Source organism: Glandiceps talaboti, chromosome 2, assembly GCF_964340395.1.
Source record: "Glandiceps talaboti chromosome 2, keGlaTala1.1, whole genome shotgun sequence".
NCBI classification, from domain to species: Eukaryota; Metazoa; Hemichordata; class Enteropneusta; family Spengelidae; genus Glandiceps; species Glandiceps talaboti.
This window is the reverse complement of record NC_135550.1, coordinates 17,053,978-17,073,010: the sequence shown is the minus strand read 5'-3', so window position 1 is coordinate 17,073,010 and position 19,033 is coordinate 17,053,978. Positions and strand designations below refer to the sequence as shown.

The window sequence follows — 19,033 nt, the reverse complement described above, 5'->3', positions numbered from 1 at the left end:
AATGCGAAAAGTATCAAATGTTAGTAAACACAATTTGTTCATATTTTGAGAATCATTAACATATTTAGGGAGAAATATGATGTCTCCAGAAATTCTAAGCAAAAACCTTGACGATTCATCACCTAACAAGTAAACATTAAAAATTATGCAAATCAGTCATATATTATTATGCAAGTTACACCAATCGTATCTATCAGAAATATGTGACATGTTTTGCTTGTCTTTCTTTTTTCCATGGATATTATGACAGTTTAATAACACAACGGTTTGTTTGGCCACACTTCAAGAACTTGCAAAATACAATTCAATAACATCAAACATACTACACACAAAGAACAAAGCTCTTTCCGCAACTCAAACCAATCACAAATCATGACAAGACACACGCGATTTGTATAATGTTACTGTATTTATACCCCTCTATTATTCAAAGTTCTGACAGGGAAATGATACCACATAATAATCCACCTATACTCTAAGATTTTTCTCTTAATGTTGTTACAAAATTTCATGAAAATAAATGAATAAGTTACCCATGACTAGTTTCAGATACATCTTCTTCCCCCATGGTTTCACTTCCCCCAATTTGATAAAAGATCTGTGGTTGGCACTGTCTGTTGACAAGTATTACATTGGATTGTTTGGGTCACAAGAGGTATGACAAATACACAAATAAACTGCAATGCAATTATCAATAGGTTAGACAAATACTATGAGTCACACCTTCAGCTACCCTAGATCATGTATCTGAACATTATGGTTGGAATCAAAACACCATGCCACCCTGTGTTCAAAATTGCTACACTTCATTGAACAATGCTCTACATTTCTATTAGTTGCCATGGTAACCTATTGAAACAAATGAAAAGCCTGATTCACACAACAGCGACATTCAGATACACAATCTAAGGTCGTACATGGTACCAATGCTGCACTTCATGTCTGCCTTGTTTTGGATTCAGAAATCAATTGTCCTTTATAGATTTTATTATTCAAAACCTGTACGTCATATCAATTACAATTGTAGTAAACATTGGACAGTGGTAATGTTTTCGTATGTATTTCTAAAGCTCTGAAACTACAGCCACAGTGATATAGAGTACCATTATCCTGTATTTGGTATCACACTTGACACCCTCTCATGTGAATGGTTATAAAGGACTGACTGCCGAGCCATCTTCATAACGGTCACGGCCATTTGTCTGTAATCTTTTGTTTACACAGTTGAAGCCATCTTCATATTGTTCCTTTGAGACAAGTCTTTGATATCAAACAATAAAAGAAAAGTTGCTATCCTATTTTAATACATGACTGTTTAAAAAAAAAAAAAAAACCTATGTCACAATTGATTTGGAGGAGTCCATATCACAAATCTTTGTTACCAAGACGCACATATATCCATTTACGATATTACATCCTTGTGCCAGGTTTGAATGCAATTACCAGCGAGTCCTCTCATAAGAGAAAACATTTTTGCTTGTGGGTAAAAATGATAAAAGCCAGGTTTCCTTGTTAGTCACCATGTAGTAAGGGATAGAGGAACACAAAATTTTGGTGTGTCATACATTTATGTGTATCAATGGTGCATCAAATTGGTTTCAATGGCACACTGGCAATTAACTTGTCTGTGACAAAGTAACAGTTGCACACTGATACAGAGATCTCTTCCTAGTATCATCAGTCAAGTCTAAACTCATTGCTGGAGGCGGAAAGTGACTTGGTTCTTTGGTAAGTGGTTTTAGGGAGGGTTGGGGTTCAATCCAAACAACTGAAAGTCAGCTCATGATATCTAGTCATCGATAACAATGGGTTCTTGCGGGATCTGTGGAAGAGTTGGTGCTGCTGCTGCTGCTGCTGCTGCTGTTGTTGTTGTTGTTGTTGTTGGCATTGTCAACCTTACTTTGACCTCCTTCCAGGGACAACGAGCCACTTGTCTATGTTGAGATATCGTCAACTGTTTACGTAATCTCCTGTAGTTAATGGCAACAATTACAAGATATGTAAGTATCATCAAAAACAAAGACAAGATATCATTTCATATTTCCAACTGCATTAGTAGACAGTTTGATATATTACATGAGGTATTCTACATCAATGGGGGGGGGGGTTTACGCCAGAAGGGGATTTTGTTTTATCAGTTCCATGAACAGATACAAACAACACACTTAGACACTGACAATAGTATCCTGGACTATCTCACATGGCTTGATCAATTTAATTGTAACCGTGTTGCATCAGTAAATTTGTAACCTTATTACATCATTTGTATGAACACACTAGTCTCTGTGCCCTGACATTCCCCATGGCTTCATACAAATTTGATTCTCACCATGTTGCATCAGTTGCATAAAAACAGACACACCCATCCATCTATACACACACACATATACACACACACAAACACACACACACATCCATCCATCTCTACACACACACAAACACACACACACACACATCCATCCATCCATCTATACACAAATTTAAGCCTCACCATGTTGCATCAATTGCATGAAAACATACATACACACACACACACACACACACACACACACACACATTTCCCTGACTATCTCATGACTTGATGTAAATTTAATTCTCACCGTGTTGCATCAGTTGCATGAAAACACACATCTTCTGGTGCATACATTGAATTGTTTCTCTTTCTTCTCTTGACAGGATGGCTGTCTGATTGACGGGAATATTGTCTACCTCCATTGATATCCATTCCCTGGAAGAATTATACACACAGTTTACATTCATTATCATAAATTTGGTATAATCTACCTTTCGTCCAAAACTAAGAGCCAATCATAACATCTCATCTCAACATAAAACTGACACTGATGCAAACCACAGTTCATATTATTTTTTTCTTTCCAACATTGACTATAAGAGCAGTTTTCGATGAAATTTCTATGAGAGCAGATTTTGAAGAGGAATAACGTTTGTCATCATTACTATTTTTTCATTGTTGCCTTTTATTTAATAGATCTGTCTCTCTGCCATGGCAATGGCCGGGTTTTTTTTTTTTTTTTTTTTTTTTTTTTTTACATTTGTGACATTTGTACTAGTATTACCTTTGAATAAATGGCATCTTTATGCCATGGTTGACAAACTATCCTAACATACATGGAAAACATTAACCTTGCAAATCTTTTATTTAACAAATGAAATGTGCCTTACCCCACTATTAGGCTGCTTGATGGGTACCATTCCAGCAGGTCTCTGACTATCACCACGACCACTACCTGAATCTGGGAACATTAAGTGAGTGGTAATTAATGAAATGCATGGCACACTTGTACCAAGAACTCAGGGTATTTTGTACTTCAGTTAGATTATGTTTTCATATCAGTTGAACATACCAAAAGACTTCTTGAAAAAATGCCACCCGAGGTGCAAAACTAGTCAAAGAGTCAAACCATTTCTGTACTCACTCACTGCTGATATAACTAAAGACGGACTTTCCATTGAAATACTGGGTGTTTAGGACAGACCCAATTATATGCAACAGTATTCATTCATTTATTCATTTCAAATTTATTTCAACGTCTAGTTCCAGAGAATAACAATAATCATCAAAGGCACACTAATATCCTTGTTCTATTTTTGCATTGAGAATCTGTTTCCTTGCTATGTACTTTCAGAGATCACATCAGTCATTTCTACTTACCCTCTAGTCCGTTATGTTGTTCATATCCACGTTTCTTTAGAATAGTGGGTGAAATGGTACTGATCCCTGGTGTCCCACTTTCTTCCTTTTCTATATCATAAAATATAATGAAAGAATGAAGTAACGATCATATTTTACGGGGATGTATCTTTGTTTTAGTCAAGGGGAATTATTTTACTTAGCTCATAAAGTAAGAGTATACATACTGATGAGCTTTATGTCAACTATGATGAGTACTCACACTGTTCTCTAAAGACTGGTAGCAGTTGCTTCTACTCTCTGATTGTTTAATAAGTCTTCAGAGTTCTTAGAAAACACACTTCCAAAATGACATGCATATACCCCCATATGATGTCACCCTTGTGCCAAGTTTGAATGAAATTGGATATTGCATGTCGGAGAAATGATGCATCATGGATGGACAGATGGAACCTACTGTATTATTACCTCCTTTGGGGGACTAACAATGAATATTTTTGTTTTGCATTTTGACCACTACCCAGTTTTTTTTTAAAAGTTAAATTCAATGGATCATTACCTTCACATCTTCACAGTAGCTGCATATTTTGTCACTTCAGAATTTTCTTTTCAGCACCACTATCAACTTATTTGTTTATCCTTTAATAACTAGCAGTGGAAAATCTAGTAAGAGAATAACTTGAGAGGTGACAGACTGGACCTACCTTTCTCTGTATCTGGTTTGTTTACAAATGGTGAACACAGTGGTGGTGGGAAAGACAACCGTGGTGGCTCTGACTTATTTTTGTTGGGTTCCAGACATGCTGGTTTCTCCACATTGGTGTCTATACCTAGTTTACCAACAACAGTATCAGAGGTAGCCCACTCTTTCTTTGTCAACACCAGATTCTTGGCAGCATCTGGTAAACGGACTTGACCTGCAAATTAATGGAGGAGTTACCCCATGGCAATAATCAGTGTATTCAATAAAATATATTTCAATTTAGATTTAACAGAACTCAAGAAAGAAGAAGCATCATATTTATTCTAATCACACACAAAGAAATGTAGAATTGTTCAGCCATGCAATCACCAAATCTCTAGTACAAAAATACTCTGTAAGTACAATTATTAGATTAGACTTTAACACTGTGCTGTGTGGATCAACTATCATGTCTGTATGTGGGTGTGTACAACTTGGTCAAAGATCACTTGGTAAACTGCAGCAGTTTTTTGGTCAGACTCTGCTGATCAAGATGAAATCAATTCAAACTGCAATAGCTTTATGTAGGAACAACCACACATTTCCTTCATGTATTCAACTTACACATAATACAGTTTAGAAGCTAGACCATTTTGACCATTTCCTAAACAAGTGACCAATTCTATTAATCATCTCTTGAAGGAAACATTTTCTAATAGTGCTAATAACAAATTGATAACTTTCAAATCAAGAGTGTTAACAGCATTCTCAGCATATCAATTAGATCACACTCACATACATGCACTGCCTTGGTTACATGTCCTTGAGTGGTAAAGTACACACACACACACACACACGCACGCACGCACGCACGCACACGCACGCACGCACACACACAGTCAGTCATACAGGCAGACAGACAGTCAGTCAGCATGACAAGCAAAGATACATATAGTCAGACCCTGACAATCAGACAGACAGAGAGACAGACACGGTCAGATGGACAGACACACAGACAGCTAGATGGACAGTCAGACTGACACAGACAGACAAGTCATCCCTACAGCACAGATTTTATCAATTGTGCATAACAACAACTTAGGAAGTGTTTTCCCTTTGAGTTTTGCAATGAATATCTATTCTCAATTCAATGCCAAAGGAGTCATCCATAGAAATACTTGCTTGGCAGTTGGCATTTCAATGTTATCCACTTCTAGTACTAAAATACTGTATGTTTTGGTCTTAAGAACTGTCAACACTTAATGCTCTCTGACCTTGGACCATCTCATTCAATTGACTTTTTTTTCTTCAATTTCAATCATTCTTAGTTTAAAATGAAACTTTTTGAAAAGCATTAGCTAGAATATTCCATAAGCATTTTAAAAGGCAGAGGTGGCATATTTTTTTTTGTTCAAAACTTTTATCTGAAAATATTTTATAGCGGTTATTTTGAAAAAAATACTAGCATCAACATTCACAGGACGCAGTGATAAAAGTCAGAATGAAACGTAGTTTGCTGTAAAAATGGTTGAACTACAGTATAACACTCTTAAAACTGCCAAAACAATATGTCTCTATTTACTTACACTCCTGCTTGATGGCTGTAATATTGATAGGTGAGAATGGATTTCTTGCATGGTGACGAGCATTTAACAAATCTTTGCACACTCTTCGGGAAATTCTAGTTAATGTTGTAGAACTCAAGAAGAATGCCTGTCTGGTCTTCAATACCGTTAGCTTACCAGAACTGCTTTTGATGGTTAGTCCATGTACTGTCTGGCAGTGACGAGCTAGGTGTGCTTTCAGTTTGAACTCCTGCAATTAATTACATTTCAAAGTTTTTGACATCAATTACAGTACGCGTTGCACAAAAATACCAAGTCTTCTCTGAAGACATATTCCCCAAACTATACTTTTTCAGAACAAAAGTGACTGTCCTTCAGTCAAAGGTTTAGGAGCTTCAAGATTATTCATGCATCCAATGTTATGTATGCATGTGATTTGCATGAAATCAGCTACATCCAAATGAAAAAAGGATTGCTTTTGCCAGAAAAATTACCACAAAAAAAGGATTGATTTTTGAAGGTCAAAGTGAAGGTCCCGTATAATAACACCACAAGAAACACCATTAGTCAGGAAAGAATGTACATGGGTAACAACTAATCAAACTGAGGAGAGTGTTTGAATAATTTGTCTTTCACACACACATTTCAGCACAACAGAACACTGATAAATGTTGCGTTATTACAAACCAAGGAATGCATATGAAATGTTTTCACATAGAAATATTCAATACATACTCTAAAATCACATACAACTAATCTCTGTCAGAGAGCACTTTCAAAACATTATCTACCTTGCCACAACTGCTGATTGTACACCGATATGGCCGATGAGCACTCATGTGAGCTGCCAGTCGTTCTTGGCGATAAAAACTCTTGTTGCAAACATTGCATATATACTGGGGTTGTTCCTGATTACGATTTGGGACTTGACGATCACCCTCTGTATATATAAAGATGTAGAACAGTATTGTAACATCTTTTTTCAATCCAAAACAGACAATGTACATATGTACGTACGTTTGTACATACATACATATGTACATACATTAATACACACATTCCTGCCTGCCTGCATGCATACATAGCACACACACACCCACACCCACACACACATACACACACAGAATACAAATAATACTGGATGCCGTTTCTTATATTTGTGTGACACATCGCTGACAGTATAATGTCTATCTAAATGTATACAGGTGATAACTAGTCAAAACCGATAAATGTATAACAGAAGTAGTGCTGTTTTCAATCCGATATATCTATGATTTGATTGAAAAGACACAAAATCTCAGGAGTAAGATGGTAAACCATCAAACATTACTCATGAACATGCTCAAAATGAGTATCCAATTGATACATTGGAAGAAGATTACACCATCTGAATGCAAACTAGTACAAAGGCTTCTACAGCTAATTCTCTACATGTACAGTTCACTTCAATGTCCACAGATCACTCCCCTTTGAATAGGAGCACCTCTGTATGGAGTATTAGATATAAGGTTACTACGGCTGGAAAACCTACCTGGAATTGAACCATCTATAACACGGTTTGGCACTGGTCTCTCACCATCTACAAACAATTTATACACTATCATTTAGAAAATAATAAACTTCAACCAGTATTTCACTTCTACAATAATCGTAAAAACCATTCCAGTATCACCTTTCAAGTTGTCTTTCATACCCAAGTTATACCTTCAACAATACTGAATCTGCAAGTTTATGGTGTTTGCTATTTTCAACATGGAAAGATTTCATTCTATATAACGTCGCAGTGCATAATGTATTAATTTTAAAGAATTGCAGCATACAGTCAAACGTTTCTGATGTAGCCAGGAGTTTTCTGTTAGGTACATGTAAATCTGCAAGGTCACTGCTATATTTGTATTTGAAGGTCATTTACTTAGCAGTATTTTATGGGATTTTTATACCAGTAATACAGAACCTACATCCACAATATAAATTACAACTTTAACAAGTAGTTTCATTACCAAGTTTCATCCACCCAGGATGACATAATGACCTTCACAACAAACCTAAGTCATCAGATTTGGTAATTACTAAAAACATGCATGACACAGACTTTCCAGGGTGACACAGGACATCACTCCAGAATTAACATAATGACATCACATTTCCATGGTAACACAGGTAATTAATCCAGCATTGAAATAATAACATTACATGACTGGAGACAGCCCTAGTAATTCAGGGAATATAGACATACAAGAGATACCTACCCAGCCTGGTTGGCATTTTAAGACCGCCATATTTCTTCCAATATATCCAACAGGCAGCACAAAGTCTACATTGCATGTTAGCTGGTCCCCAGGAGTACCACTGATAGGATGATCCTGCTGTTGATTTGGACGAACATACCACAACAAATGATATGGCAGTAATCTTAATTTAAGATATGATGCTATTTTGACAGATTTTCATGGAAAGGTGTGCCACTATCAAAGGTGACAATTCAATTCAAACATGCTATCTTTAATCATGGGTATATGCTATCATATCTAAAGAATTCTAACTTTTACTCTCTGTATCCTCGCTATCAATATTTCCATCTTGCCACACCTGTATATCTTTACAAATCTTAACTTCTTTTTTTATCTGCAACTCTAAGAATCTTAAACAAACTTCAATTATAAAACACTTCAATATCTGCATTGGTATAAACATTTCAAAACTTTACGTACTAAACTGTCCTGACACTGGTATGCTGTCAACTGTTAATGTGATATTTGATGTGCCAAACTCTGAGTGACAGTTAGTTATTTCATAACTCCACTTACCATAACAACTTTCACAGGCTCTTCCACCAGCACTTGGTTGTTGTAGGCCTGGTTTATTACTAATTTGATTGGGGTTTGGTTTATTACTGTAATATACAAATTCGCCATTCTTACTTGCACAGTTTTTTTCATGTGAAGATCATTTATTTCAAACTAACCATTTTGTTCATCATTCGATTATGTATTTGACAAATGAAAGTATACACATACAATACACACATATACATAGTAAATGTAGCAATAAACAACCCCTCCCGCCAACCCCTCCCGCCAACTCTCTCTCTCTCTCTCTCTCTCTCTCTCTCTCTCTCTCTCTCTCTCTCTCTCTCTCTCTCTCTCTCTCTCTCTCTCTCTCTCTCTCTCTCTCTCTCTCTCTCTCTCTCTCTCTCTCTCTCTCTCTCTCTCTCTCTCTCTCTCTCTCTCTCTCTCTCTCTCTCTCTCTCTCTCTCTCTCTCTCTCTCTCTCTCTCTCTCTCTCTCTCTCTCTCTCTCTCTCTCTCATATTTAAACATAGACACACAAACACACCACTGTATAACAAGCAATATACATTCATCTACACCTATTGACTCTCTGCAAAGAAGTACATTGTACCAATAAGTATGCAGTTATCAGTGGTTTTTAAATGTCATTTGAATTGACATAACTTTGTATTGCAAGTCACCAGATCAACAACAGCATTGTAAGAAATGATGACTTACTAGTTTGGAATGTAAACTTGTTTAAGTTTACTCTCAGCTTCTGCAGCTTTTAGTCTTTTCTGTTGAACATATTCTGTCGTTAGTTTTCCACATATAGTAATTACTTATAATGCTAGCCAAAGACTTCCATGGCAACTGTAAATAAATACATAAACATTAAAATAGAATTTCATTCTTTTGAATTTTTGCCACTGAGTAGATTTTCAAATTTATTAATTCAGGTTTGAAGCTGGAAAGCCATTTTGTACTCCAATACCTCAAGGCTATGTAGTAGATATACAAAGAAAAAGACTGTGGAACTTCCAACTGTACGTCTTTTGAATATTCATTCTCCTCACAACAACACAATACTTGTGTACAAATCTGTAGTACAGAAGTATGCTAATCAAAGTGCAGTATCACTATCAATATCTGAATCACTACTTTGCATGCTCTATGTTAAATGTAATTATGCACTTGTTTGATACGCTAATACAAATGACTTGTTACTTACAAAGTCTTGTCGAATATCATTAAAATCTTTTCCATATTTTTCCAAGGCTTCTTCAAATAAATTGGCTTCTGAGGCAGACCACTCTTCCATTTGATCACGACACAAAACTGGCCCTGCTTGTGGTACTAGGCTTGAAATTGCCTTGGATACGTCATACACACTTCTATGCAGTACATCCATAGCATGGAACTGTACAAAGAAAAAGAAATATGATCCCAATCACATAAGACAAAAAATAGTGACATCAGCAAGTCTGCCTTCAGCTACACACTTTTGACTTGTGTTAAAAAGAAACAGTCCAGTCAGGCTTATTTCTATGTTAACAATTGTACTGAGTACTGCTATCAACCTAAAAGTGACTTTGGGTGATAAAATAGCACCTTGGTAACTTATTCAACTATGAAATCTTACAGAGAAGCCCTACAGCACTTGACATGTGCTTGGCCATTTTGGGGATTCCAGCAAGGGTTTGTGGGAAAACCTTGCAGGAAATGACATCATAGTTACCACAACCTGAGTCAAGACAAAGAGAATGTGGCATATTGTTGATAAAAATGTCAAAACTTACCAAAGTTACATCTCTAGATGAGGCTGCTGCACTCATATGAAGACTTGGTTGACGTACAGAACTACTACAGTCCAAAGCCCTGGCAAAGGTTCCAACAGACCTACAATACCAAAACATCATTTCTGGTTCATACATCATGAATACTGACCAGTCACTCACCCATTAATAAAGTTTCTAAAATTACTTAAATTCAACTCGTGCATATAACGTCATTTAACGTATTACATCCCATTATCATTTGTTGTGCTTCATTATCATACAATAGCACATGCTTAACAAATCATCTATTTGTCTGTAAGTGTTTTTAATCTTTTTTGTGGTTGTTGGTGTAAAAACAAGTACTCCCCTGGAAGAGAAAGGACTGAGTCCACATACCTTGATATAATCATAAACTGATCAATTTGTCTGTCAGTAAGTCCACATGATGGATCCCATTGTATAGTTTCCAATCTTGATAAGTCTCTCTCATCATCTTCATCTGAGTGAGAACGAGAGTGAAGATATCCGTTTATATCAACTCATGTAATTAACATGCATTCACTATTATTGACTAGTAATTGACCTCCAGATAATATACCAACCACCAGCCTGTAAGCTACAAGCTGACCACTTCATACATACATACAGACATACATACATATTCTGATTGAACCCAAACACCTATAGTTCAAAATATGCTGGTTTAGCACAAGCACTTCAAATGTATTAGCCACACAGTACATCCGTACATCAAATCACCAAACTTTCCATGGCCACTAGCGAATTTCATTGTGTACTCAGTGTACTCTAAATTAATCGACAAAAGCGATCAGAGAACAGTTTCAGCAGTACAGTTAACAGTTTTTCAAGTATTTTATCCTCTTTTGACTGTAAGATCAATGTCTTTCACTCCTAGCTTGTATTTGCTTATAGTCATGTCCCTGACAGACAGTTTATCAGGTTGGCTGTGGTTGGAAAACTCAATTACAGCATAAGAAATAATTCTTACCTTCTCCAATCATCATTGGTATATCAGCTTGATAACGAGATCCTACCCTGATTTCACCTTTATCAGCAAGTAATGTCTTCTGTTGGGGATCGTATACCAAGGAATAGAAGAACACATCCTGGAATACAATAACAATTATAAACAATAATTAATACAAATGGTACACACCACCTTTACATAGATAAGCACGATGTAACAAAATGTGCATCCTAAATTAAAGCATAGGTCTTTTGCAATACAAAATCCCACGGTGTTGTACCCAGCTTTTCCAAACAGCAAGTCACTGTGGTTCAGGACTTCTAATTTTAGGCTCATCTGGGAATTTTGGGGGACAACACAAAAAATGACTATATCTATCCTTACAGTTTGCCATCATAATTATAGAATGGCATATGTACTAATTGAACACAAATATTGATTAATTAGCAGTGAAGGTGTTTGTGATATGCAAATGATATATTTATTCACCAAGGTAACACAAGTTAATACATGTAACATGTTACAGATGCACCTTGTATTCAATGTCATATAAACAGCCTCAAAATAAAACCATACTACCAGTGTGCCCTCTAAGCCAATTTGATGCACCATGGACTCACAATTTCTAGTGACATACCTATCTCTTACTATGTGGTGACTCACAAGAAATGCCAGTTTTTATCATACTGACCCACAACAACAAAATTTGGCTATCATTAGAGGGCACACTGCATATCTCAAATGTAAAAAAAGTCTCAAACTGTTTTTCTCCTTTCCATTCTTTTATCTGCTGGAACACCATAAAGCATCAAAATTATCAGGACATGATGTATCTATTTCACCTTACTTTACACAATAATTCTGGCATGCATCAAAGTGTTTGACATGATCAACTATCAACATGGAAAGAAGTAAGCTACAGGTATCATATCTTTGGCCTTCAGACACTAAGGTGGGTCAAATTATAATTTAAAACATAACACTGTCATTGAAATTTTGAAGTGTTAGATCTGATTACAAAGGTAAAATAAAGGTAACATGGTCAGTTTCAACTGGCTGCCTAAATCAAAATAGTGAAAATGAACCACCTGACAGCTGTTAGCAAAACCCCTGCTCAATGAAAGTGCAACACTTAATATGCATCACTACCTCAAAAAAAACAAAAAAACAAACAAAAAAAACCCAGCACCAGGCAACAAGAAAAGCCATGTCAAAAAAATACACTCAGGGTGAAACACTACTTCTACATTGGTAGTGATTCAAGACATTGATTAAATGAAATAAAATGAAAGGGTTTAGACAATTTAGCTCTATCATTTACAATAAAACACAATTTACAGTACATTAGTGTAAGATGTCTTTTAACTACCGGGTAATACAGAGTTAGGCAAATACCAATAAAATATTTTTTAAATGGCAACAAGTTACATTTATCTGTGTATGCATAAGATGGGTAAACAAAATAATGTTGTATTCACCTCTTTGGAAAGATACGACTGTAGTGCTTCTGTTTCATTCAGTAATGTTACAGTACATTTGCCTCGTATATGAGTAGCTGGTAAAGTATCCAACTGCCGGGACAAAAACAACTCTCTGTGTTTGAGTTGATGACGCTCCTTTTCTGACAAATCCTGAAAATCTGCTTCTTGTTCTTCTTCCAAGGAAACTGCAAAACAAATAAAAATGTGACATTCAATAAAATGATTTCCATCGAAAAGCTTTGTGTAAATTTAGGAGTTCATTTCCATTACAGAACACTCATTTCCATCAAGTCTAGGTGGGTTGATTGTTGTTGAAAGTCAATTAAATCATTAAAGTTTTGAAGGAATTCATGGTGGAGTTGCTCTAAAAGATATTGTTTCATTAGACATGTACTGGCTTTGTTTGTAGTTCTAAGGCTCGGAATAAATGTTGAACTTCTCATGCACCTAATCTCACTGTATTGAAGTTGACACAAATATATTTAAATATAACACAGAACAGACATCAAATCTAATCTGTCGAATTTAAAATGAACAACTTAGGTTGGGTATGACACACCTAGGGGTCAAATCGTATGGTGGCCCAGACATGACAGAAATGTCACTGTCATGTGCTAATTTAGAACTGAAAATACAGATGAAGTCAATTTCAACACGAAAATGAAGCACGAGCCAAATGCTGCCACCATACTTTTGAAAATGACATGACTGCGCATTGAATCAACCAATCAATGGTAGCCATACATAATTTCACTTACACACTAATGTAGTGGGTGGGATCAAATCTATTTGTTATACCCCATCATGCCTTGCATGCCTCTAAGCCAGATTTAACACTTTTCATAACAATAGTTTTGAGAGGTCATGTGATACAAAAGCATTTTAGAAACGCAACTGAGATAAATCAGCCTTGCCTTTGTTCCCCAATGTTCATCAAAGCCATCATTTCAAAATGCTTCCATCAATGACAAGATTATTAGGATGGGATGACAGGCAACACTTTATTTACATTCTACATCAACTGTTATATTTATAGGAGGTATTAAAATATCTCACAGCTGTAGAAATCTAACTATTTCATCAACACCCAAACTCCTAATTTGCATAACACTTATTACATCACCTTAAATAATGCTAAACATTTTACATTTCCAAGTATACCTCCCTAATGTATGCAGCCATCAAATTTATCCAAATAATATGTAAAGTGTATGTAAATGAAATGTTCAAATTTATCAATATATTTGGCTTCAAGTCTAGAACTCTGCATCTAATATTAAGAAAGGCTTGGAATATAGTTGAAGTGAGTTCCCCACTTAGCATGGTTTGATCATTTCTAATATTTTTTTCACTCATTAGTGAGTGATAATATTACTAGTTATATGTAATATTCAAATTGTTATTCAAATTGTATTTATTTAAATTCAAAGTTGTTTGAGGTTAAAGGTCAAGTAATATTAGCTGTTCAAAGAGAATTCACTGTTTTCCCGCTTTGCCTTGAGGCATGACCTTGACACTAATTCTGTTGATTCAATCACCCACTATATTCTAGTGAAATCGGCCAAGTAAATATGCAGTCTTTGCAGCAACCTTGATCCTTTCAAATTAAAAATCTCACAACATGACAGTACCGGAGAAAAGAAAATCAGGAGATAAACTGTCCAGGTTGTCACCATTTTATGGCAAGCTAAACAACCTTGAAAAAACATCACATGTGGCAATACAGTGTCATTTAATTTTGCCCATAAAGGTGACCCCTGTATATTTCTTTGTACATTTCTCATCCTAACACCTCTAAAATGGTGGGTAAGTGGTTTGGTCAGTCAGTTGAAATAAACAATATACATTTTAAAAAGTAAATATGTGTACATGGTAGTGATGTTTTCAGTTCATTTATCACATACAGTACTTAGTACAGTTTGGATGCCTTACAAATGACAATTAAAGTCTCAACTTTGTACTCTTTTGTTTTATAAGAGGTCTCACATTTCATCAATAAGGAATAATTTTTGACCAGGTAAGCCCTTGTGGGATTGTTATCCATTGAAAATGTCAATTGTTATGTATCAGAAATGTTTCAAGACTCTCCCTACATGTAAGTCTGCCAATCATTGCATTCTCTAGTCCTCACTTCCTCATCATACAAATACTAATAGCCTGGTGAATGCAGGGCTGTACAAATGTAACACTAGTCTAGCTGTTTTAGATTTTGTCAACATGACACTGAAAATTGAAATAGAAGGGGCCTATCACATAATAGTAAATGCCATGTCCCAGGCCCAGTAATATATACCCACACGCTCACTATTATACCCAGACCCCCCACAATATACCCACTCAGCATTATATACAAACACTCAGCAATATACCCAGACGCCAGACACTCAGCAATATACCCAGACATTCAGTAATGTACCCAGACCCTCTGCAACATACCCACTCAGCAATATACAGAGTCAGACTGTATCATGGTGACCATGATGAAGGCAAATGTTCAAACTCACAAAGATGAAACCAGCATGTACTTTCTATCAAATAAGTCAATGCCATGCTTCATATTCAATCAACATCTACAAAGGTTACTCTGTTACATAGTATTACAAAATCTATCATAGGTGTGAATGGTACATGTACAAACATGTACATCTACAGCCAACACTATCCTATATCTGATTGACTCTAAATGAACGATTATTTGGCTTCATTGAAAAATGAGTAGGAAGTCTGGAAAAACCCACAATTTGATGTACTTTGAGAAACTGTTGCATATCAGTAGAACCAAATATCATCATAGACTGCAATTTACTTTATGGAATATTTCAAAAATTCTACTTGATGCTTTAGTACACTGCTATAAAGTACTAGTGAAGGTGTGTTATACCGGGACTTCATTTGTGTTCCTGTCAATAAGACAGTCACACCAGGAAACTCTGCATGGCTAAAACAAACATTGGCTAAACTTGATGTTTGGTACTGGCAAAGCCTGCTGTAGTCATAGAAACATAAATCTTACAATTATTAAAACATTACTAGTCTACGTCTGTCAAAATAGTACAAATCCTCTTAGTACAGAGGTAAAAACTGGTTTTTAAAGGCCCATGATTCAATCCCTGGTCATCACATTCGGGTTATCTTAATAAGGATTACATGAGATCCATGTTTTGTTCAATTTCAATTTTTTCTTACAGCTCAGCCCACAAACAGTTTTTTAACATCTACATTTTAACCCTAATCTGAAGTAGGTCTTTAAAGATTCCGTACCAGACAAAAAAAAAAAGACCTGTAAATTTAACAGCACAACACCAAAAATATAAGCTGTGCAAAAATCGTTCCGTTGCTGAGTACGTAAAGAAATTTGTTCCTAAGACATATTATCATGACACCTCAAATATGTTTGAAACAGAAAATAAAGATCTTAACTGAGTCACAACCACCTTAAATGGTGACAAGCCCTTCTCATTTCAATATCTTTCTGCCCATTAACAGGCCACAGAATTATTTGCAAAAAATTTCAAATTTCTCAAAAAATGTGAACAAATTGTTGTATTTTGAACATAGATATTACTTGAGTACCCTAAATACATAATATCAAAAACATCTGTGTTCAATAAAACACGATTTGGCTCCAAAATTCACTAAGAAAATATCGACCAATCAGCTTGTGGCGACGACTCAAACTTATTACATATGCAACGACATCGACCAATCAAAAAAGTTTGAAAATAATTACAATTTACACTTCAAAAGACCCAATCACAGAAAATGTTACTGGAAAACAAACTACAAGACTCGCATCAGACATAGGTTAGCAAGATAAGAGGCTTAAAATATGCACAAAATTTTCAAAAATTGATCACACAAAAATAACCATAAGAACTCACTTTGGTGTTTGTCTGCCAGTTGTATGAGTGAACTGGATATATCCCTTCGTCTATAGAAACAGACAACCTTTGCTTCAACATTGCCATTGGGAGTCTAAAATCAGAAAATAGTTGAGTAAGTAAACATCTTTTTTAATTTGTGTGGCCTTTCCCAATAAGGGAATACTTTGATATACAATTGTATATTTATAGTTAAAAAAATAAAAACCATGAATATAGACCAAACATAATTGAAATCTAATATCAGACATACCTTGTTTAATTCTTCGATTCTCCTTATAAGATATGGTTGGGAAGAGGACGTCTCGAAATAGACGTAATCTATGAAAGAAATATTGAGACAAAATGTAAAGCTTTTGTTCAGGTTTACTATATACTACAGAGACGGTGGTCAGTACATACCGCTCCGCGCGGAGAAAAAACATAGTCCGCACAGACGCTAATACGGTATGTTGACACGTTTATTGCCAGTAAAATGGGCCATAATCTTTGTTAAACACATGACAGACACTGTTCTAAGGTGTCAAAACCGAAAAATAAAATACATGGTACGGTAAAAATTTGCCGATTAGAAGGTGCCGCTTCACGCCCTCTGTACCTCGTCACTTGTCCACCATTTTCTCACAACTATGATGTCGCGTGTCGCTAAGTGATCTATGCCAGGAAGAACATCACTATCACCACACAATAGTTTATACACAGCGATCTCCTCGTAACTCTGCGATTCATCACTAAATATCGAAGTTTTTAATAAATATGGTTACGATTTAAGGGTCGATTCATCGGTGAACTTGTATGATCATGCTCACAAGCATACCGACCACCCGGCGTTTGGAGCTATGACTGCCCCTTGTCAAATATACAATAGGTACCAACTCACCTCCAACTCGGTACATATTCGCCGCCATAATGAATATGGCTTGTCTTGGACACTCTTAGAGAGCCCCAACTAATATCCAGATCCTGTTGTGATAGTACATGTGTTGCCTTTGACCGAGTAAGTCAGATCGGTCGAACGGACCTGGTTCACAAAGGCCTACCCACTCCGCACTTTACACCACACCGTTCCTTCCTTTCTCCCGATGACGTCATTCGTCCTTCGGAAGTCTTCGTCGCTGAGGGCCAAAAATAAAACTTTTATCAAATTCTCACACCGGGCCCTGTTTTTGACAGAAAATACAACATTACAACTGGCAAATAACGGAATTTGGAAACAAAAAAGTAAATATTTCTCAACTTTTAGCAAGATATGTGTACGTGTGCATCACTCCATCACTGCTCGATTGAATTCGGTAGTTATCGGCACTAACTCGGGTCGTTATCGTTGTCATTAGCAACCATTCAGGGAGGGCGGATACACGCTCTCCGCGCCTTTGATAACGGATTAGTGGAAAGCTAATTACATTAGAGCGGGCTTTAGCAAGCCAGGGACTGTTCCAGTTTTTATCCAATATTCTAGCCCATTTTCATTTTCTTTGATAAGGCCGACACGGATTTTCAAACATTTAGGACCTAGTAAAGTCTAATTTCAGAACATATCTTTCATAACTTCTCTTAAAATCATGGTCAGTGATGGTTACAGGCCTATTAGAGAAACAACAGTTAGCAAACTTTACTGCACAACTTTTATCTCACTAAGTTTGGACGGCGTGAGTACTATTATTATTTTTACAAAAAAAGACGAAGACATGTACATACGTGGGCAATAGCAATCAAACACATTTTGTTCTCGCACGGTTTTGGCAATTGGGTACGCGTGGTTGGCACAAGAAGTCGGAAACGAGGCTGTTTTCCTAGTTATTGTTTACTAGTATATATAAAGCATCTGTTGTTCATAAACTCTACATGTGTGGTATGCTAAAGTTAGCTGAGAAACCAAAGTTACGCACGTATAGATCTTTCAAAGGTCTACTAGAACCAGAAAAAAATGGTTGTCTTGAGTCATTACAACTTATGCACGTTTTCGTTGCTCAACACTACCGCTTGTAATTGATCATGAAGAGGCGTCACCAAGGAATTTCCTCACAAATTAGAGTGTGCAGAATTTGTAAATCAACAGACGTTGAAGATGAATACCATATTTTCTGTCAATTTGCCCAAAGTACGATTCTTTGAGAACTGAGACAAGTGAGTTTCTACCAACATCTTTGAGTTGAGAGCGTCTTGAAACAATCCTGTAGGCTTATAGCAAACTTAAATACACCAAACGTACTGTAACTTGTATTCCTGATCTGATG

The 19,033-nt window shown here is 36.1% G+C and overlaps 1 protein-coding gene across 1 annotated transcript; it reads right to left on the bottom strand.

The window, feature by feature from the left end:
- Positions 1-398: 398 nt before the first annotated feature.
- LOC144453829 (metastasis-associated protein MTA3-like) lies at positions 399-17,878 on the bottom strand. The gene is given in 20 exon segments (XM_078145196.1): positions 399-1,970; positions 2,601-2,728; positions 3,184-3,254; positions 3,674-3,763; positions 4,357-4,569; positions 5,921-6,149; positions 6,691-6,839; positions 7,431-7,478; positions 8,149-8,265; positions 8,707-8,792; positions 9,407-9,477; positions 9,479-9,541; positions 9,900-10,088; positions 10,468-10,567; positions 10,843-10,945; positions 11,456-11,573; positions 12,913-13,100; positions 16,797-16,890; positions 17,050-17,117; positions 17,677-17,878. Coding segments are annotated over 20 exon segments (2,334 nt in total). The 5' UTR covers positions 17,705-17,878; the 3' UTR covers positions 399-1,789.
- Positions 17,879-19,033: the final 1,155 nt, after the last annotated feature.